The sequence below is a fragment of the Miniopterus schreibersii genome (genome assembly GCF_964146895.1).
Source record: "Miniopterus schreibersii genome assembly, chromosome: 4".
In the NCBI taxonomy this organism is placed as follows: Eukaryota; Metazoa; Chordata; class Mammalia; order Chiroptera; family Miniopteridae; genus Miniopterus; species Miniopterus schreibersii.
Genome location: NC_138105.1, coordinates 27531344 through 27553004, shown reverse-complemented (window position 1 = coordinate 27553004; position 21661 = coordinate 27531344). Strand labels below are relative to the sequence as shown.

At 51.3% G+C, this 21661-nt stretch overlaps 1 protein-coding gene across 1 annotated transcript in view; it reads right to left on the bottom strand.

The window, feature by feature from the left end:
* The window catches only part of CDHR2 (cadherin related family member 2), a 32832-nt gene extending 15724 nt beyond the window's left edge, over window positions 1–17108 (bottom strand). The window contains exons 1-12 of the mRNA XM_081136067.1: window positions 17023–17108; window positions 11123–11189; window positions 10792–10863; window positions 5308–5447; window positions 5106–5159; window positions 3814–3903; window positions 1971–2060; window positions 1340–1465; window positions 1113–1259; window positions 954–1029; window positions 736–854; window positions 427–660 (exon numbers count right to left, since the gene is read on the bottom strand). Coding sequence (XP_080992193.1) covers window positions 427–660; window positions 736–854; window positions 954–1029; window positions 1113–1259; window positions 1340–1465; window positions 1971–2060; window positions 3814–3903; window positions 5106–5159; window positions 5308–5447; window positions 10792–10863; window positions 11123–11174 — 1200 coding nt within the window. The 5' untranslated portion in view covers window positions 11175–11189; window positions 17023–17108. The remainder of the gene's footprint in view (window positions 1–426; window positions 661–735; window positions 855–953; window positions 1030–1112; window positions 1260–1339; window positions 1466–1970; window positions 2061–3813; window positions 3904–5105; window positions 5160–5307; window positions 5448–10791; window positions 10864–11122; window positions 11190–17022) is intronic.
* Between the last annotated feature and the right edge of the window lie 4553 nt (window positions 17109–21661).

The window sequence follows — 21661 nt, the reverse complement described above, 5'->3', positions numbered from 1 at the left end:
CTTAACACTCACTCAGACCCTCTGCACTCAACACTGCCCACATCTCCCAGTACCCAGTGCCAGCCCAACACCCCTAACTGGAACCTCCATCACCACCCTCTTCTCAACACCATCAAAAGCTGTATTCCACTCAATATTACCCAGCATCCAGTATCAACCTCCATCCAACTACTTTTCTGTTCACCAATACTTAGCATCACCCTAAGCACAAGACTACCCACCAGCACAATATCCCCCAACATTTCCAAATATCCCCCAACAACTCTGATTTTTACCACCACTCATGATCGGCACCACCATCACCCATCACTCACCCCCCACCATGCACCATGGTACCTCGCTCTACAAGTTACTCTGTGCTTCCCTCCCCCAGCCACCTCCCACTGTTCCCCCTGCCCATGCCACCCTTCGGCTGGGTGCACCTGCCTTGTCTGGGTCGTAGACCACCATGGTGAGGTCATCGATGGGGATGCGGGTGGAGGAGTGCTCATCCACAGAGCCCGTGAAGTTGACTTGGGCTTCTTGCGGGGTGAAGGTGCAGTTTGGGAGACTGCAGTTGAAAAACTCAGGTTTGTGGTCATTGACGTCTGTCACTCTCAGCGTGACCCATATGCTCACCTTGGCCTTCTGCCCATAGATATTGAGGTTCATCTCCGTGGCCTGAGAGCAGAGTGGAGGTCAGAGGTCAGAGGTTAGAGAGAGAGGGTGGGAAGGGGTGGTGGACACCTCACTCACCGTGACCTGCACATGCACCTCCTCACTCTCCTCCTCCAACAGCTGCTCACGATCCAGGGAGCCGCTAACCCTGATCACCCCATCTTCCCCAATGTCAAACCAGCCAGGCCTTGTGGAGTCTGGCAAGAGGCAACAGAAGCAGTTCTTTTCAGTGGCTTTGATGGGCCCCTACCCCTTCTTTGACCCCATCCCCAGCCTGGGGCCACCCTAGTTCTCACTGGAGATGGTGTAGATCATCAGGTCATTGATGCCTTTGTCTCTGTCCACAGCCTCCACCTTCAGCACTGAGGTTCCCTGCAAGGAGACATGGTCAATGGCCCAGACCCTCTTCCCATCTCTCATCTCCACCCAGGCCCCACCGCAGGTCCCCGGCACACCTGGGGTGCGTCCTCAGCCACAGAGGCTGAGTACAACTCCCTGACAAACTCAGGGTCCAGGTCCGGCTGGTCGATCACAGAGAAGGACAGGAAGACAGGTAAGGAACACTTGGTGATGAAGCTGTTGTTGTACATGCCCCCTGAGTCCTGCGGGAAGATAAGCCTCCATGAGCGGGGGCCACAGTCCCCATGTCCCAGCCCCCCGCTGTGCCTGCGCCCCCACTCACACAAGCCTTCAGCTTCAGCTGGTAAAAGGCACTCTTGTTGTTGTAGCTGAGGCTGCCATTGAGAATGATGGAGCCGTTGGGCAGGATACTGAAGAGGTACTTGCTGTCGTCTGTGCTCGGGATGACCTGAGGCAGAGCACAGTCAGGCCAAGCTCCCCAACAGCCCTGCCCCCAAAACCTGCTCTGAGAGACTTGCAGTTGAATCCCAGCTCTGCCGTTAACCAGCGTTGCAACCCTCACCAGGTCACTAAACCTCTCTGAACCTCAGATTCTGAACCTCAGTTTCCTCTGGGAAGTGAGCTCAGATATTTGCCTCAGTGGGTTGAAAAGAGGGTCAGACAAGCTAAGGTATGCGTCAGGCAAGTAGTGGGTGCTCATAAACAGGAGCTACAGCTAGCAAATCTGTCTTCATGAGAACTGGGGTCGCACCCCTCTGGTCTGTGTGACCTTGGACAAGAACCTGGACCTCTCCGAGCCTTGATCTCCTCTACCCGGTGGTGTGACATGGACTCAGTAAAGGCCCAGACAGTGCCCAGGGCAAGAGGGTGAGAAGAGGGTCCTGTCCTCAGCAGGTACCCATGCTGCCCCTGGTGGCCATGAGGGGTGGAGGGGCCCACACTCCCGCACTCACCTCCTCTATGTAGTACTTCACAACACCTGCAGACCCCGTGTCTTTGTCTGTAGCCAGCACCGAGAACACCAGGGAGCCGACTGGCAGGGTCTGTGTAACAAGGGACTCATCACCTCTGAGCTCCAATCCATCTCCTTCACGCCTGAGTGCATCACACCCCCACCCTAACCTTCAGTGTCCCCAACTGTGGGAGAATGACAGCACCTTCCAGGGCCTGAAATTCAATGTTCCACAGATGTTCCCTTTTCCTTCCCAACTGTGCTGGGCCTCTGGAGGCAGCTGGAGAGACAGGGAACAATGTCCCCCCTCCACTCCTCCTCTCCCCATGCAGCCTCCACACCACTTGGGCTGGCTTCTGATTTGCAGTGATCACTCCAGAACCCAGGATGTGTCACTCCCCTGATCAGACATCCCTGTGGGCTCTCTATAACCTACAGCTATAGGTTCCAGGCAGCACCCTGCAGAGCTGGAAGTTTCTTTTAGGACGCTTTTGCTGCCTGGGACCTGGCCCTGCAATTCTTGTCCACACCCTCACTATTTCCATATAGTGGCCAAAGAGATTCTTGAAAATTATGAATCAGACTACATAGCTCCTGTGCTAAAAACACACTGGTTCCCCATTCCACTCAGAATACGGCCCATGCTGCCTCCATAACCCTCCACAGTCGGGCCACTTCCCACATCTCTGATCTCACCTCCCCCTCCCCACCCCCTCCAACCACACTGGCTTCCTGGCTATGCCTAGAACACTCCATGCTCATCCCCATGTCAGAGCCCTTGCATCTGCTGTTCCCCTGCCTGGAACATCTTTTTCTGGAGCATTCTATAACCAGCTTCTTCTTGCTGTGTAGGTCTCTGCTCAGATTCACTTATTCAGAGAAGCCTTTCATGGCTGCTCAACCAAAAGCAGGCCCCTCCCCAGTCACCTTCTCTCACTTAGTCCTGTTTTATGAGCCCCACAAAGCTTTGCACCATCTGAAAAACCCTGCTTATTTAATGTTTCCTTGATTAGCGTCTGTGCTCTTGACTAGAATGAGAGCTGCCGAGGGTGGGCAACCAGGTCTGTCTTGTTCACCAGATATCCTTGGCACCGAAGGCAGTGCCTGGTGCATGTGGGTGCTCCATCACAGCTGTCTGGACCTCGCCAGCCTCGTTTCTGGTGTGTGGAGACCTAACCGCATGGATCTTCACAGCCACGTGGTAATGAAGATTCAGGAGTGGTGTCGTTTGCTGCTCAGGGACCCCTGGGGACCCTCTCCCCACCTATGCAGTTCAAATGAGGCTGCCTCCCCTTACTAGAGGCAAAGGCCTATGATGCAGACCTAGCCAATCAGAGCATTCCATACCCACATGACCCAAAATGGGCCAATGAGAGTCAGCCCTGAGACTTTGGTTGGGACCCCTGAGAGACAGTCTCTGTCGAAGTCGCCAAACTGATGGGATGCGAGCCTGGAGCTTCTAGGGACACTTTTATCACCACAAGGGAGAACTGCTCCCCTGCCCCAGAATGGAGGCAGCAAGAGAAGCAGAGCTGAAAGGTGGAGGGAAATCTCTTGTTGGTCACATGGTTTGAATACCTTGGATCCAGCCATGCCTGAATCTAGAGGTACCTTTAAGTTTTTCAGATACGTAAAAAAAGCAACTCCTTTTTCTTCTTCTTACAATTGAAAGAATTCCAATCCAGTCCAATTACTTGCCAAATGTTGCTGTGCCTGTTGTTCATGGGGTTGCAAGCCCTGGATTTGGTTCCTGCAGCCACCCCTTCTAGCAGGTACTCTTCCCAATCCTGGACACCCTGTTGGCTGCTCCCCCCCCACACACACCCCATTAAGGCAGATGCTACCTCGCTGATGTTGGTGGAGAAATCGGTGTTCTGGAAAACAGGCGCGTTGTCATTTCTGTCCTCCACGATCACCTGAAATTCCTTCTGCACCTGTGAGGAGAAAGCCCAGGTAAGCCTGGAAAAGGTGGGCTCGGGGGGAAATAAAGTGGGGAGCATCTGGGCAGGAGAGCAAGTTGACATAGTTTCTTAGGTAGATAATTAGGCGATGTTTGGGGTGACCTTTTATTTGACATAATTTCAAATGCCACAAAAGTTGCAAGTGTAGCACCAAGACCTCTCATTCCCTCCATGCAGGTTTGCCCATTGTTTGCTTTCTCTCTCTCCGCGTTTACTGAACCGTGTGAGTGTAAATTGCAGACATCATTAAGTCACTTTTTAAAAATCTAAAATGCGCCTGTCCTATTACAAGAATTGTCATTTCAGCTTTGTTTGTCATGGTGCGAAGCTGTTGACAACCTAAATGTCCATCGGAACAGACCAGCTAAAGCACCGTGTCTGGTCCCCACCCTGGAACAGAGGCAGTAAAGAGACTAGGGCTCGAGCACAGACACGGAACCAGCTCCAAACTGATAGCTGAGTGGACAAGACAGTTCAGGACAATACGTGCAGGAGGATCCATGCGGGCTTCCGAAAAGGCACAAAAGACGACAGCCTTTCTTCTGCGGATGCATATGTGTGCGTGAACACGTGGGGGGCATGAAAGAACACAGAGGAAGTGGACACTTCAGCTGGGGGTGGGCTGGAGGGCTGCCTGAGGGGACTTGCCCTTTCTCTGCAGTTTTCGAGGTGTTTACAAAGAGAATGTATTCATAAATAACCAAGTCATTGAAATGATTTTTTAAAATGATGGGGCTTGGGAAATATGTTTTAAAAACAAACCCCTCAGCTTTCACAGACACAAGACACTGTGGTACTTAGAAACAGGAGTGTCGATACCAACACATTAGGCCAAAGGAGCTGAAAGTGACCATCTCAGAGAAGTTGGCTAGGGAGGTATTTGGCATTTGTTTTTTATTAATATGTATATTAATTAATATAATTAGTTACATTTATAATATAAACAATGTTTTTATATAATTTAAGTAAATTAATAAAAATATTAAAATCTTTGTAATAGTGTATAACAAAAAGGGTAACAGTAAAATTTTGATAAAAATAAACATTCTTTTCTTTTTTGTTAACTGGGGCTCTTTCTGCTTGTTTAAGGTGGGGGACCCAGTCAGGAGTAGACCCCAGTCCCCTGATCTCTGATCCCTGGACCAACCCCCCACTCACACCCCACAGTGACTCACTGGGTTGTTATGACCGTCGTTCACGGAGATGTTAACTGCGAACCAGTAGAGTGTCTGCATTGGGAGGAGAGAAGGGTTCCAAGGTAAGCCCCAACTCGGGGTGAGAGCACAGCCAGGGCAGCCACCATCGGGACACCAGCTCCCAGGGCCCTCCCTGTCTCCCTGTCCCCCTCACGGGCCTTCCCAGACCACCGCCCTTTACCTCATAGTCCAGAGAGCTGGCCAGCTTCACTTCCCCAGTGTTGGCGGTGACAGAGAAGAAGTAGGCGTAGGAGCCACTAATCCCATAGGTCAGAGGGTCCTGGTCCAGGTCCTTGGCTGCCAACCAGAAGGCCTCAGCACCTGGAGGTAGGACAGGGAATATCCAGGGCCCACAGCCACCTCTTTCATGGCTGGCTTGGCCAAGTTGCCCACGAAGCTGGGCTAAGGGACCTGACTTCTCTGCTCTCAGAAATCTGGGACCTCCCCCTCCCCCAAGGCTCTGGTCGCTGTGGTCATGGGTGTCAGGTTTGGTGGTTGCTTTTTTAAATGTTTTTATTGATTTCAGAGAGAGGAAGGGAGAGGGAGAGAGAGAGAGAAATATCAGTTGGCTGCCTCCCACCACCATCCCCAACCCCCACTGGGGATCGAGCCAGCAACCCAGTCATGTGCCCTGGCCAGAAATCTAACTGGTAACATCCTGGTGCATGGAACCACGTTCAACCAATTGAGCCATACTGGCCCGGCTCAATGACCTTTTGATCACAGCATCCTGCTTTCCTTTGGAAGAATGGCCCCAACTGCACTAGAATCAGTAAAGTGGGCTGTTACCCAGGCATCTCCCCCCTCCCCTGGTCTGGCCCCAGGACCTGCCCTACTGGAATTCCTTGAGAGAAGACCAAAGATGGTTGGAGTTAAGGTATCTAGCTGCAACAGCTGGATGCATCCTAGAGTGGGGGGCTGCTGAAAACCCTCAGGAGGTGCCTGAGCCCCTTCTAAGTCTCCCCTTCAGCCTGAGAGCTTGCCCAGAACCTGCCAGGACACTCTGCTCAAGTGAGTGTCTGCTGCTGGCCTTCCAAGAGCCCTAACTCTTTCACTGTGCCCCCAGAAAGCACACCCCTGGGCCTAGCAGGGGCTGGGAGTATTGGGGGGTCTTAAAAATCCCAAGGCCATCTTCTTTCCAGCCTGAAACTTTTAACACATTCATCAAATCCACACCTGTTCCCCCAGCCTCACCTCTTTATCACATCCAACCTTTGCTCAACCACCTCCAGTGCCCATTGTTGGATAGCTGTTCATTAGCAAGGACTTTCTCCATTTTCTCAAAATGTACTTCCCTAGAGCTCCCACCCATGGGTCCAGCCTACATGATATTTGTCTTCACACCAATGTGGTCATAAAATGTAATTTTGATTTATTTTTCTGGAGAAAGGGGCCCACAAAGGCAAAAATGCCACAACAGTCACATGCAGTCATGAGCCCAGCGCCCTAAGGGTCTCAGAGAACCAGCCCACCTCCTCTTGCCCTCAACAGCCCTTCAGGGACAGGCTTGGCAGCGTGCCCAAGTCTGCTTTTCTTTGGTCAAGCAGTCCCAGCTCCTTCAACAACTCCTTGAAAAACTTGGTCACAGTCCCTCCCCATCAAGCTCCCCTCCTCCAGGAAGACCACCTGGGCAATGTTCTGCTAAAAAGATGTCAATGTCTGCATTATGTTTCCTTGGGTATAAGACACATTGTCAACTTAATCACTGCTTTGTTTAGGAGGGTTCACTCTGTATTAAGTGACTAGCTCAATTATAAGGCATATCCTGATTCAGAAATGTCAAAATGCAAGCAGATGTGGCCCTTACACCTAAGGAAATAAGGGAGGTGGTGGGTGGGTGTAAATCCTTATCTGTATACATTTGTCCATGGGGATAGAAAGATGTATCAGGGAGGAAATGCTTTTTAAAACATCTGCTTGAAAAAAATTAACTGTAAAAAATAAATCAATAAGAGCTACAAAAATAAAATATATAGTGTAGGTCTTTGTATATTAAATATTATATATGGCCTTGCCAGTGAGGCTCAGCGGTTGAGCACTGACCTATGATCTAGGAGATCACCGTTCGAGTCCCAGTCATGGCACATGCCCGGGTTGAGGGCTGGATCCCCAGTGGGGGCCTGCATGATGCAGCCCATCAATGACTCCCATCATGGATGTTTCTATCTTTCTCTCCCTCTCCCTCCCTCTCTTTGAAATCAATAAAACATATTTAGCAGTGAAATTTACAATAGCTAAGATCTGGAAACAACCCAACTACCCATCAGTAGATGAGTGGATAAAAAAGCTGTGGGACATTTATACCATGGAATACTATGCAGCTGTGAAAAAGATGGATCTCTTACCCTTTGGGACAATATGGATGGACCTGGAGAGTATTATGCTAAGCGAAATAAGCCAGTCAGAGAAAGACAAGTACCACATGATCTCACTCATATGTGGAATCTAATGAACAAAATAAACTGAGGAACAGATAAATACAGAGACATAGAAGCATGGAGCAGTTGGACAAATTTCAGAGGGAAGGTGGGGGTGGGGAGTGGTGGGGAGATAGATTAACCAGTGACCTTAGATGAATATATACATGACCTATGGATACAGACAATAGTGTGGAGAGGACCTGGGTGGGTGGGGGTGGTTGCCTGGTGGAGAGGTTCAATGGGGGGAAAAGGAGGGACATCTGTAATGCTTTCAACAATAAAGAAAAAAGTTTTTTAAAAGAATTATATATGTTTGTCACTAAACTGAAGCTGACATTTAAAACATCATAATTCTAGATATTTTTTAAAAGTCTGACAACGCTAAACTATTGCACAGTGTCAGTGTCAGGAACACCAGTCTTGCGCAAGGAGGAAGGATGGGGAGTGACTAGAAGGGGGCAGGAGAGAGGACTGGGGGTGTTGGCAGCGTCCTGAGTCCTGATCCCGCGGTGATTACGTGGAATCCAGTATGCTTTATATTACACAGGCGTCCCCTGCTCTTCCAAAGTCTGCCTTATGCCACTTCCGTTTTATGAAAAACCTACATTTAGTACTTATTTTTGCAACCTAAGGAAATCTGAGGAGGGTTTTCACTTTCATGGAAAAAGGCGAAAAGCAGAAATAGCGTCCAGCGTGTGTTTTGCAGCAGCCATGACAGAGGCAGAGCGCACCCCACAGAGAGAGGCCCGCGGGCTCCCCCCCGGGAACCACGCTCGGCACCCCAGCGCCAGGCCCGCAGCTTTGAGCTGTGTCTGTGAGCATCTGTGCTCTATCTTGGTTTATACTGTGCATTATTAGCAAGATGTGTCCTAAGGTGTCAGAAAAGCCTAAGAGAGTTCGTAAGGGTGTTATGCTAAATAAAACTGGACGTAATTAAGTGTTTTGATCATGATAACGAAATAAAGACATTGTACGTGCATTGAATTTTGGGTCTGAAAATGCTCAAAAAATTTTCCATATAAACTAATGATAATTGCTGCTTTGCTTAATGCCATTTTGGCTTAGGAAAGTTTTCATAGGAACACTCAACTTTTGGACAGTGGGGGAAATCTGTACTTCGAAATAAAAAGCCTAAATAACATTTTTTTAAAATCTAATTGGAAATGCTTTCACATTGCAAGAGAGCGGTAGACTTCATCTCAGGAAGGAGGAAGTTGGTCTTTGGTGAGGAGCAGCCATGTGGTTATAAAAGAGCAAAAGGCCCTCATTTGGTCTGGCTGAAAAGGAGGGAGGCGCGTTGCTCTAAAAAATACAGTGACTAGTTTCCCAGGAGACTGCAGTGGGGGGGGGGGGGTGTAGGAGCCGGGGGTGGGAGTGGAGGAGGCGGTCAGGGGGCAGGGAGCCTGACCCAGAGTGGGCATCCCTTGATGACAGTGAGTACTGGCTTCCTGCCAAGTGCTATCATCTCCTCCCTTCTCCCCAGACCTTCAGTAAAGGAACAATATTTAAGCCACAACCTCCAAAAGAACATTCACAAGTGCAGCAGCTGAAACTGGAATGGGGACTCAAGCTGTTTAATTTAAATATTAAAGGGTTGGTTACCCTGGAGAAAGGAGATCTTGAGGGCATTTGGGTTACATATATTTGTAACATTTATCTGAAGGTGTGTGGGGGTGGAGGGGCGTTTATATATGACCAAACAACTATGAATATATATGTAAATATCATTAACATGTCTATGTTACTTCTCTGTTCTACAAAGTACATTAATAAATATTAAAGTAGTTTAACCTCAGCCCAGTCCTCCGGGGAAGATTGTGCCATCTCAGAGTGTAATGAATGAGACTATCACCTCCCTCATCCTGGGCTTTAAACCTTTTCTAATATAAACCTTAGTAGACTTTGCTGTCCTGGCAACCACACCCAAATGGAGGTGGCCTTCACGGCTGCAATGCACATCCCCCATCCTTTCCTCTGTGCCCATAATGAGGCTTTTGAATCCCAGGGTAGACTCTGGGTAGGCTCCTTTGACGCAGTCTTCTGCTTCATCTGGTAGCTTTAGCTACCTAGGATCCCAATTCTGACTCTGCTGACTGTAAAATGTCCCTCAATATCCACACCCCCTTTCTCTCAAGGTAATAAAAACCTGGATTTTGAGCAAAGCACACAGCCAACCAGAATAAAGACCACATTTCTCAGGCTCCCTTGCAGCTAGGTGTGGGCATGTGACTACATTGTAGCCATTGAGATGTGAGCAGAAGTAACGTGTAAAACCTGAAGCCAGTCCTATGAGAAAGGGAGGGGCCTTGCTGGCCCTTTCTCCTCTAGCTGGCTGGAATGAGGTGCGGTATGAGCCACCTTAGGTCATGTAGATGAGGGCCACACCCCAGGGAAGGAAGGTGGAGCAGCGGACATCCTGAGGAACAGCCCTGACCTTGCAGCTCTAGACTGCTGTGTCATAGAATAATAGGCCCCGACCTTGCTAACACCTCTGTTTTGGGGGTGTATTATGCACAGCTCACCCAATGAATACAGTCACCTGTCATTTCTGCTTCCCCAGCCCATATCTTACCCACTGGGAATTTGGTGTCCAAACCTTATGGCATCACCGGAAACAATCTTTCCCAAATGTCATTCACTCTTATACACCACCATGACCTTCACCATCTCCACATCTCATTATTTATGACCCTTCTTTTAATCAACTTACTATTTCACGTAAATGCATTTATTTTGAAAACAATCATTAGGTCACTACTGTAAATGGGAAACCCATCTCACTTGCTATAGATACAAGGTAAGTCTACAAAGGCCGTAAGAGCAAAGCGAAGGTGTTAACTTCTGGTGCAATGGGGTGAGGGGCTCTGAACCACAAACTGCTCTCTCTTTGTTTGAGGGGGGAAAAAGGGAGGGGTGGAGGGAGATTAGCCAGTGCGAGAGGTGTAAGAGAAATACTGGGACCAATGGGTGCTTTCTCCTTGGGGAAACCAGAAAGACAAAAAGAGAAGGGAAACAGGAGGACCATTCTTGTGTGAGTCTGGATTTACCTGACGCTTTGGGAGGGTCCTTGACCCAAATGCTGAAGAGGCGAAAACAAACTTCTGGAACAAACTCTTTTCAGACCGCCTTTGCCCCATGCCATGCCCTGGAGCTGCAGGGTGGGGAGCAAGCCCACATGGCAGCCCCTGGGACCCGCTTATGGGTAAGGGCCTGGCCCAGTCTGGACACAGGAGATAGTTACTCACCCACGGGTAGGTCCTCAGGCAGGGTCACTAATGTCATGTTGGACAGGAACGTAGGAGCCACATTGGCTGCCACTGTAGGGACACAGAAAACTGAAATATCGGAACACCCCTGTGAAGCGTGAACCCCTATTTGGCCCCGTGGGAGCCCAACCTTCAGTCCAGCTCACCCTCCTGGGTGTGGATTCCTCCCCTGACTTCCCCAAGGTAGCCAACCAGGGGGCTGGGTCATAGAAGCTGGATATTCACTGAAGAGGGAGCCCCTCCCTTCTGGAGGGTTCTGCTGAGGGTCCCCAGGTTAGTGCTGCTAGGGGAGGGGAAGGGAGACACCCACCAGACATGACAAGGGCAGGAAGCAGTAGGCAGGACAGCCATGGCCATGCCATCACGTCTGGAGGGACCTGGAGGAAGAGACATCACAGAAGGAGCACCTGTACCCAGGCCTTCCTCCTTAAGCGGGCCTGCATCTGTGTGGGTCTGACCCAGGCCCACCCATCGTCACCACTCAGCGGTTTTCCCCCAGGTCACCATCACCCTCCACCCATTTTCCAGGTGTTCCATGGTAAAGGGGAGTCGGAGGGAACCAAAGAGGCGAGCAGGGTAGCTGAGCCTGGTCCAGAGCCCCAGCCTGAGGTTGACCTTGAACTTGACCTCAGAGCTCAGAGCCCATTGGGTAACAGGCACTAATCCAAGCACATTAGAAGCATAATCTCATTCCTGAGGTGCAATATGAAGCCAAGGCTGAGAGAGTAAGGGGCTCGTCTGAGGCCACACTGAGAATCGATGACAAGACCATGCCCTGAGCACAGGTCCGTTGGACACAGAACTCATTCCCTCACCCACTGCACTATTCTCCCTGTTTCAAGTGCTCGAGTCACAGAGCCGAGAAGCAGCAGAGCCTCCCCGGGCGTTGCCTGCCCTTCTCCGGCCTGTGTTCTCATCTGTGAGCCGGGAAGGATGACTCTAACAGGTGGGGGGAGGGGAGAGGGTGAACACAAACAAAATGTGCCAGCTCAGCAGCTGACACACCGCAGGTGCCCCGCAAATGCAAATCCCTTCCTTCTGCATCTTGCAGGGTCATCTCACTTTATCACTGCTACAGCCAATAGTCACCATGAAAGCTGCTCCAGTGCCTCTCCTGTGCCTATCACCACGCCCATGGGCTCAGACTGACTCCAGAGGTCAGGGACAGGATGGGCTGTGTGTGGATGAAGCCAAGGACTGTATTTCTGATCACTCCCTTCAGTAAAACTCTAACCAGTGCCCCCTCGGAAGTGGCTGTAAAAACTGCTGGCCTGCCAAGGTCCCCAGAGATGATAGCCGGGGAGAGCCCACATGCTGGACGGCAGGGCTGCACTCAGCCAGGTTGGAAAGTGCAGAGGGGCCCAGCTTCTTGGGAGGAATTAATAAGTCTTCAGTCCTCAGAGTCATGTGTGCTGAGCCACAGTCCTCAGTGAGACGGAGGCCCTGCTCTGGAAGGTGCTGGAATGATGGAGTCGGGTCAAGTGTAGAGATTGAGACGGTCCCCAAGCTGGTCCTTGAGCTGGTGGCGGAGGCAGGGCTGGGGACACAAACAGCTAAGGTAGGGATGGCTGTGGGGCGGGAAGTGGTGATGGTGGTGGTGATGAGGTGCAGAGAGACACCTTGGTAATGTTTGTGATGACAAGGGCCGAGGGGCAGATGGAGCTGGCGGTGGTGCTGGCCGTGGGGTGGAGATGATGGGCTGGTAGGCTGACAGCGGAGATGTGCTGGAGTTGGGCACTGGTGATGGTGGCAGGTGCTGGCATCCACGGTGGGAGCAAAATCCAGGGCACTTTAATGTTGGCTGGATGCAGCTTGTCCTGGCATCCTTTCGCTGGGTGATCTTGGACCTGACCTCCCACCTCTTTTGTTCTCTTTTGTCCCCTCCTTTAGAGGTGAGTCAGCAGCCACAGGACAATTAGTTAGTCTGCTCCTCACTATGACAAAGTTCGCCTCAGTGCAGTCGGGGCGACCGGAGACTCCTGCCCTGGGATCCAGCCCCGAGGGGCAGGGAGCTGGCCTGGCCACATACTGCGGATGGCACTCTGTCCCATAACACCTAGTCCTCAGCATACCGCGGTGCCGGAGGGGAAGGGACATGACCCGGTCGGTAACGGGATCAAAACCCAAAGCAGGAAGCCCGTGCTAGCTCTTTCTAGGCTTCTGGTTTTCTCTTCGACACGGTGCAGACCTTCCCCCAGGTCTGCGGAGCCCCTGGGGTGAGGTCAGGGAGGACAGCCTCAACCAGGATCTTCACTCTGCAGGACCCCTGAGGCCTCCGCCCACGGGCCCCCTTCCTAGGACGCAGCTCGTCGAAGTTTCTTCCAACTACTCCCCTATAATCTCACGGGGCCTCAAGAAGCCTTGCTCCTAGCAGCATGGTGACCCTGTACATTTGCCTAAGGGTCTTTTTTTATGTTTTTATTTATTTGAGAGAGAGAGATGGATAGAGAGATGGAAACATCCATGAGAGAGAGACATCAATTGGCTGCCCTCCCGCACACCCTTACTGGAGATCAAGCTTGTGCCCTGACCGGGAATTGAACCAATGACCTCTTGGGTCATGTCCCCCTCCAGGACCAAATGGTCCTGGGTTCAGATTCCAGCATTTCACTTACTTCCTGTGCCACCTCAGGCAAGCTCTTACCCTATTTCCCTGGGCCTGTTTCCCTGCTCTGAACTACTGAGCCACACCTGTCAGGCTAAGGGTCTTTTTTTTTTTTTTTTTTTTTTTTGAGAAAGAGAGAGAAACATCGGTTTGTTGTTCCACTCATTTATGCATTCATTGGTTGATTCTTATACGTGCCTTAAGCAAGGATGGGACCTGCAACTTTGGAGCATTAGGACAAAGTTCTAACCCTCAGCTACCTGAGCTACCCTACCTAGCCAGGGCCACATAAGGGTCTTGACACAGTCTTTCCCTGCATCTGGTCCTCCCCATCCCCCTGGAAGGAAGAGATGGTTGTCAACCCCCCAAGGAAGCTAGCACTGCTGCCCAAAGCCACCAAGCAGCTGGGGCCGGAGCTGAGACACCAGCCCTCTGACTCAGCCCAGTGTTCTTTCTCTCTCCTCTTTCCTGCACTGCCCAGGTCGGCCCCTGGTTCCACACAACCTCCTCTTTCTCACAGAGGCTTTTACAAATACATGCTCATTTGATCATAATGAGGCCAAAGTTCTACGGTTCAGGGCGTCATCCTCTGGATCTGGTCACCTGAGAAAACTGAAGAGTCTGTGTGAGCTGGGAAAGGCACAGGACGAGCCTGGCCCGCCAGTAAGCGTTCCCACCTCACTGGGCACAGCCACCCCCAGGCTCAAACCTCCCCCATGGCTCCCACTGGCTGTCAGACACAACTCCTGCCCCTTGGCTGGCAGGGCAGGTCCCACAGGTCCTGGGCCTCTTCCCACACAAGCCATTCTGGCCAGTGGCATTGAATGCTCCTGTTCTTGGTCCACACCCTATGTTATCCTTCCTCCAGGCATTTGCATATGTGTCCCCTCTGCCCATGACGCCCTCCCCGGCCTTCTGGTATGTGCAGAGTCTCTCCATACTCTAGGGCAGGGCAGGCGTGGAGCCGTGTTCAGGCATCGGGGATCCCTCCTCTGGCCCCTGAGCTCCTGGTACACCAGCAGGGACAGTGGACAGACCAGGTGCAAATGGACAAGAAGTGAATGGTGTGGACGAAAAAGGGGCCACATGCTAAACCTGACAAGCTCAGGCGAGGACTGCATGGTGGCCTTGCAAACTCAGAGATCTAAAGAACCACATAGGATGGTCTGAAATTAAAACTTCATAACTGAAAGTGAGTCATGGCAGGTAGTCATGTCCTAGGCCAGTAGCTTCCTTAACAAAGGTCAATCTTGACCTTAGCTGATCCTGTCTATTGTCTTTTGCATCTATAATAACATAACTTTTGGAATGTCAGAGTAATCTCCTTTTCCAGACCCCTCGGGGCACAGTCACCCACCAGAGCACAGGCCACAGAGCCCTCACTGTTATCTTGTTCCCTGAACACCATCTCTGTGCTGTGAGTGTTAATTGTTAATTCTCCTGTACCCACAATTAAAAGAAGAATGTGTCTCTCCATTTTACTTTTTATTCAGTCTCAGAGATTTCCCCACTTCGCTTTCCCCCGCTCCCTAATCTATCACCAGTGGATTTCATGTAACCCCCTTACGTCTTCCCCTTTGACTCTGATGTAGAAAATAAGTGGTAAAACTGCCATTTTCTGGAGCATTTTCTCAATCCTTTCAGATTTTGCTTTGTAGCAATTGTCATCAGTTTGGCTCAAATAAACACATTAAAATTCTCTACAGGTTTGGAAGTTTCTTATGCTGACAATGGAGTTGGCCTTGGCAGTGCCCAGGCCAGTGCATTCCCCTGGCATCACTGTGCTGGGCAGCCCCAGGCACAGGCGTGAAGGAGGCAGGGTCTCACTCCAGCCCCCAGGCACTGCACAGCCATACCCAGGGGTTCTTGTGGCCTCCTCTCGACCCTCAGTTTGCCTTCTAAAAAAATGGGACTATCCACATTCTAGAAATTACAGCTTCCTCTCCACCCTTTTTTCTTACTCTCAAAAAGTGCTTGGGGGAGGATTAGGAAGGACACAGAGGTGAATTAGGGTGGCTTCTGGACCCCACCCCATGAGACATGCAGCCCTGGGAGTTCCTTCTGCCTTGGCCAGACACACCCACTCCCAGTGCCTCAGTTTCCATGGGAGGCGGCATCACCACAACTCTCAACAGCCCGTGGCTCCAAGACTTTTTAGAATTTGGAGGCACAGGAAGTGGGGCCCCCAAGCCTCCCCAGGGCCCTTAGAAGGACTAGAGAGGGGGGTAACTCTCCCCACTGGCAGGTCCCCAACAGGCAGGCTCAGCCATCACCACCACTGACACCTCTAGCTCACAACACACTTTCCCTTCTGTTTTCTCATGTACTTCCCACAGTTGTTCCCTAGCTGTAGGAATGGTCATTCCAGGGTCCAAATGAGGAAACTGAGGCTCAGTGAAGCTCAGAGAGTGATGCCCAGAGGAAGGGCAGAGGGTTAGACCCAGACTGGAGTCCCTGGGCAAGCCTAGACCTGGGCTCCACTGGACTCCACAGGGGCCGTACCTGTGCCCACAGGGCAGACACCAGCCCAGCCAGCATGGTACAAGGATGTGGAACCCATGGCACTGGACTCCTTGCCAGGGACCCCTCCAGTGCCCATCCCCCAGGCCGCTCCCCTGGCAAACAGATATGGAGTCAAATGGACCTGGGTTTAGATTCCAGCATTTCACTTACTCACTGTGCTACTCCAGGCAGGCCCTTACCCTATTTCCCTGGCCCAGTTTCCCTGCTGAGAAATGATGTGAAGATAAGAACCACAGAGTCCACACACTGGTCATCGGCTGTTTCCATCAGTCACATCCCACTGGGCCCTGAGCACCTGCTTTGTGCTCGGTGCCCAATCCAGCAGACCCTGCCTCGGGGCAGAGGCCCCGGCTGGCCCCGGCTCTCAGCTGAGTCTCCACCTGGTACACCAAGGTGAAGACATGTGCCAGGGCCTGAGAATGAGCCAGGGCTGGGAGCCAGCCAGCCGGCAGCCCTCGCCAGGCACTCCCTAGCGCTGCACTGGAGCCAGTCATTGACCACAGGCCCGACTCTGCTTCAGGGGCTCTCCACCTTCCTTCCTGCACTATCACCATCCCCATTCTACAGAGGAGGAAAGTGAGCCTCAGAAGACTTACAGAGCCCACCCAGTCAAGGTGGAGCTAGGATCTGAACCCAAAAACCCAGTGAGAGCCCAGCTCTTTCTCCTCAAGCTCTGGGGCCCTCGGCTCAGCCACCGCGACTTCACTCCCTCGAGCTTCCTGTGAAAGGGGCCCAGGCAGGTTAATTCATTTTCCTGGGGGACCTGCCTCCCTCCCATCCTGTAAAGACTCCTCGGTGGGTCCAAATGACCCAAGGCCTTAGAAGGAAAGGAAGGGAGATCTGGGAACCCCAGGAAGAGGTATTATTGGCCCCACACTGCAAAGGAAACTGAGGCCTGGCAGCCAGGCTGGGACTCACTCCATGTTGTCCAATCAGCGCCCATGCTCTCTCCTTGTGCCCAGCGCTCCCACCCAGCTGAGGTGGTACCCCCAAAGCTTGCCTTGGTCCCAACGACCCCACTGGGTCCCTACACCTGGCAGGAGACCCCTCACCCTGCTTCAGCGAAGCTGTGTAGTCCCTACCTGTGCCCCAGGAGGGGCTGCGGAAGCGGCGGACAGACACCAGCAGGCACAGGTGGGCACCTTCTGGGGCCTTCAGTGTGCAGCTCACAGACTTTGGCACCATCTCCGCCTCCCCTGAGAAATCATTAACCCTGCCAGAGACCGCACCTCCCTAGATGGGGAAGACTCCTCTGAGGTCACTGATCACAGCTGGGGAGGGGGTTAGGACCTTGGTGAGAGGCCCCAGTGCTCGATGGATGGAGGCCCCAGCCACAGGAGAGAGGGCCTGGCAGAGCCCGAGCCCAGAGCACCTGGGAGCCAGGCCCAGCCCTGTGGCAGGCAGGAGGAGGGAGGGTAACAGTGGACATCCAGGGCAACATCTGTGCCCTTGGTCCCCTCCTCGATACAAGAGTCCTCAGTAACCAGGGACCTGTGGAGAAGGTGAGAGAGGGTGACATCAGGAGCGGGAACTAGTAAAACAGTGTAACAGTCAAACATGAGGTTTTCGCAGAGGAATGAGACCAGCTTTGAGCTGGGATTATCCCCTGCTGAGTTGAGGTTATCCCCTGCTGAGGCCCTCAGACGGTGTGACCGTCCCTGGGGACCTGCATCTACTTCCCTGTAGCATGATATCAGATATCTGAATTCGTAACTTGGAGGAAATAGTATTACTTGCATCACGGGATTCTTATGAGGATAAAAACAGATAATGGAGACACCATTCCAGGTGTGGGGCCTGGCACATAGCAGGGAACCCACCGCCACTTGCCTGGGCTCCCAGGACACTGAATGTGCAGCTTTCTCAGGGCACAAGCCCACACTGTCTTGCCATAACCCTGAGCGACCCCCTCCTCAGGGGCAGGAGCCACGCCTGACTCACACTCAGTAGATACATATCAGGTACTTACTGTACACCAGGCACTAAATTTAACAGGGATCTTTGTTCCCCAACCTCCCAAATTTAAAACAGATTATCAAAACATACATGCATGCACATCCACGATCACAACGGCACTATTCACAACAGCTTAAATGTGGAAGCAACCTGAGTGTCCATCGACAGACAATGAGTTAACCAAATGTGGTGTATGCACAAAATGGAATATTATTCAACCTCAAAAAGGGAGGAAATTCTCACACATGCTACAACATGGATAAACCTTGAGGGCATTATGCAAGTGAAATAAGCCAGTCACAAAAAAGACGTGTGAATCTACTTACATGAAGTATCTAGAATAGTCAAATTTATAGAGGCAGAAAGTGGAATGAATGGTGGTAGCCAGGGGCTGAGGGGAGGGGGGAAGTTAGTGTTTCATGGGCGGAGTTTCAGTTTTGCAGGATGAAATGAGTTCTGAAGATGGATGGTGGTGATGGTTGCACTACAGTGTGAAAGTGCTTAATACCACTTAACTGTGCACTTGAAATGGCTCAGATAGTAAATTTTAAATTTTATGTTATGTGCATTTTATCACAATACAAAATGTTTACAATGCTACAAGGTTTAAAAGGTGAAGAAACCTGGATGAAAGCAAAAAGAGTGAGAAAAATGAGGAGAATCTAGGCCTGAATAGAGTCCTCAAAATATTAAAATATTTACCCTTAAGTTTTGGGTAATTGTCAGAGGTGGGCCATGAATCGAATTCCAAGCTTTCCAACAGCGAGGGTAAAAGGGAAACAGGATCCATTAAGTCCAGCATCTATCCATTTCAAAAAAAAAACAACAGAAAGATGAGAGCCCTAACCAGTTTGGCTCAGTGGTTAGAGTGCCGGCCTGCAGACTGAAGGGTCCCGGGTTCGATTCCAGCCAAGGGCAAATACCTCGGTGGCAGGCTCGATCCCCAGCCCTGGGAGGGGCCTGTTCGAGAGGCAATCAGTGTGTCTCTCTCACATCAATGTTTCTCTCTCTCTCTCTCTTCCATTCTCTCTGAAAAGCAATGGAAAAAAAATATCCTCAGTTGAGGATTTAAAAACAAAAAAAAAGTGATGAGAGAGAAAACGCGCCAGGATCTGGGAGCTATGGTGCAATTCTGAGTCCTGATACCTGAGAGGTGTCTTCTGTGTGCCTCCAAGAAGAGGATGCTGCAGGAGGTGGATGGCACTCGATATGACTATTACAGGGCAGCTGTTTAGAGATCAGGCTCAGGAGCCAGCTGTGGTGGGACAAGCTACAGAACCTCTCGAAGCTTCAGTTTCCACAGCCTGTAAGTTGTGGGTAATGTGTGACATCTACCTCGGGTGGTGGTGAGCGTGAAATGAAGTCACACATTTAAAGTCCGGAGCACAGTGCCCAACCCAGAGTAAAGTCTCAGCAAATGTTAGCGTTTGGAGTGGGTGGTGGGATGGCTGGTGGCCTAACTGGGAGCAGGACAAGCAAGTGAATCCACTCCAGGCTCCAGGTCTGCCCCAGAGCGAGGGAGCCAGCCCGTGTCTCAGCCCACTTCCTGCTCCCCCCTCCCCCTGTGCTGACTGCTGAGGCCAACAGCTCTGAGTCACTGCTCTGGCCCCCAGAGGTGTGTCCTGGCCTGCCCAGACCTTTGGACAGCATCTGCCAGATGGTGCCCTGCCCATCTCAAGGGGCATCCGTCTGCCTGCCACAAGACATCTAAGCAGCTCAGGTCCAGTCCCGGGGTCACTTCAGGGAGTGGTGGGTGGCCAGGCAGAAAGTGGGGCTAAGAGGCCAGGATGTGGATTTAGATGACCTGGGTCCTAATCCCCTCACCACTACTTACTGGCTAGTGACCTTGGGCAAGGCAGCTCATCTCTCTGAGCCTCAGTGTTCTCATCTGTAGAATGGGCGTAACAGCAGAACCCAACTCAATTAATAAAGTTTAATCAGGTAATGTAATCAGGCACCTAGCACAGGGCAAGTGACAGAAAGACATGCATATGAGGAAACGATTCAGATGCACATCGGCCTGGCTTTGTAGCCACTGTCTTAGATGTGCGGTTTTCAAAATTTGGAACAGAGAAACTTCTCATTTCCTGTCTTTGCTGTGTGCACCCACTACGTGTTCAGAAATTGATCAAGTTAAAATCAAGTCCTCACTTGTCCTTAGCTGTATGACATTGAGCAAGCCATTCCTCTCTGAGCTGCCACTTCATCAGCAACATGGAGACACCCCCCTTTCCCCCCACATACACAGTGTACAGCTTCAGAGGCCACCTGGAGAGCCTGCACTGAGGGTGACTCTTTGCTGAGAATGTGCCCCGTCCCTCCTAAACTTCCCAGTCATCCCTCCATGTTGCACACAGCTTTGCAGAGTACAAAATTCCTTCACTGCTCTGTTCTACAGTCAAGGGACCAGCCCAAGAACAGTCCCTTGGTGTCAGACACTCGCAGTTTCCCACCCTAGAAAGAATTTGGGGACCCAAGAGACCAACTCCTCCCTACCACTCAGACCCCTGAGCCCCTTTCCAGTGCACACATTCTCTCTAAAGCACCTCCCTCCAAGTGGCTGTTTTGAAACAGCTTGCATATTTCCCATGATGGGGAGCTTACCTCCTTCCATGGCCACAACTCCATGGCCCCAAGTATACGTGTTTTACTGAGTTGAGAACTGCCTTGGCCACTTCCACTGGGCTTGGATTCTGGGAGCACCAGACCCTACTTCCCCTCTCTGCTCTGGGACAGCCTCCCCCCTACCCCCCCTACCCCCCCCCACACACACACACCAGAGCCTTCCCTCAGGTTCCTATAATCACTTCCCACCACCAGCACAGGCAGGCGCTGCAGCCAGGGGGACCTGGGTTCCCATTCCAGCTCTGTCCCTTCCTGGCTGTGTGACCTGGTTGGGCAAGTGACTCTCCATCTCTGAGCCTGTTTCCACAGAAGGAAAATATGGGGAAGTAAAATAATCACGTGGCTGTTTTCTTCCAGCACAGGTAGTGGAGCTCTGTGGAGATGGAACATGTCCTCCTGAAGCCCCCTGCCATTTCTGTGTTCATTCAGCAAACCGCATGTTCACTTTGTGCCAAGCACTGTGCTGGGCCCTGGGTGCTGGGCCCTGGGCACTGGTGGGATGGGGATGGTAAACACAAGGAGACTGTGTGTGAGAGCAAAGTAGGCCAAGAGGAAGGAAAAGGAAGACCAGGCAGAGGGAACAGTGTGTCCAAAACCCCATTCTGGAAAGAGCTGGCCCTTGGGAGAACTGAAAGACCAAGGTGGCTGGAATTCAGAAGTCATTTGTTCAGAGGATCAGGCTTGAAAAACTACTGTACATTAATACAATGGAATACTATTCAGTAATTTATTAATTTATTATTTACTTTTTTTTTAATATATCTTTATTGATTTCAGAGAGAGGAAAGGAGAGGGAGAGAGAGAAACATCAATGATGAGAGTCATTGATCGGCTGCTTCCTGCACGCCCCCAACTGGGGATCGAGCCCTCAGCCCAGGCATGTGCCCTGACTGGGGATCCAGCCGTGACCTCCTGGTCTACCTCATAGGTCGACACTCAACCACTGAGCCCCACCGGCTGGGCTCTGTAAATTTTTTAAAGACACCCTTTTGGCCCTTCCTGTGTGCTCAGTGGTTAGAGCGCTGGCCCATGCACCGAAGGGTCGATTCCCAGTGCCCGAGGCAACCAATCAATGTGTCTCTCACATTTCTCCCCCCCTTTCATTCTCTAAACATCAATGGAAAAATATCCTCAGGTGAG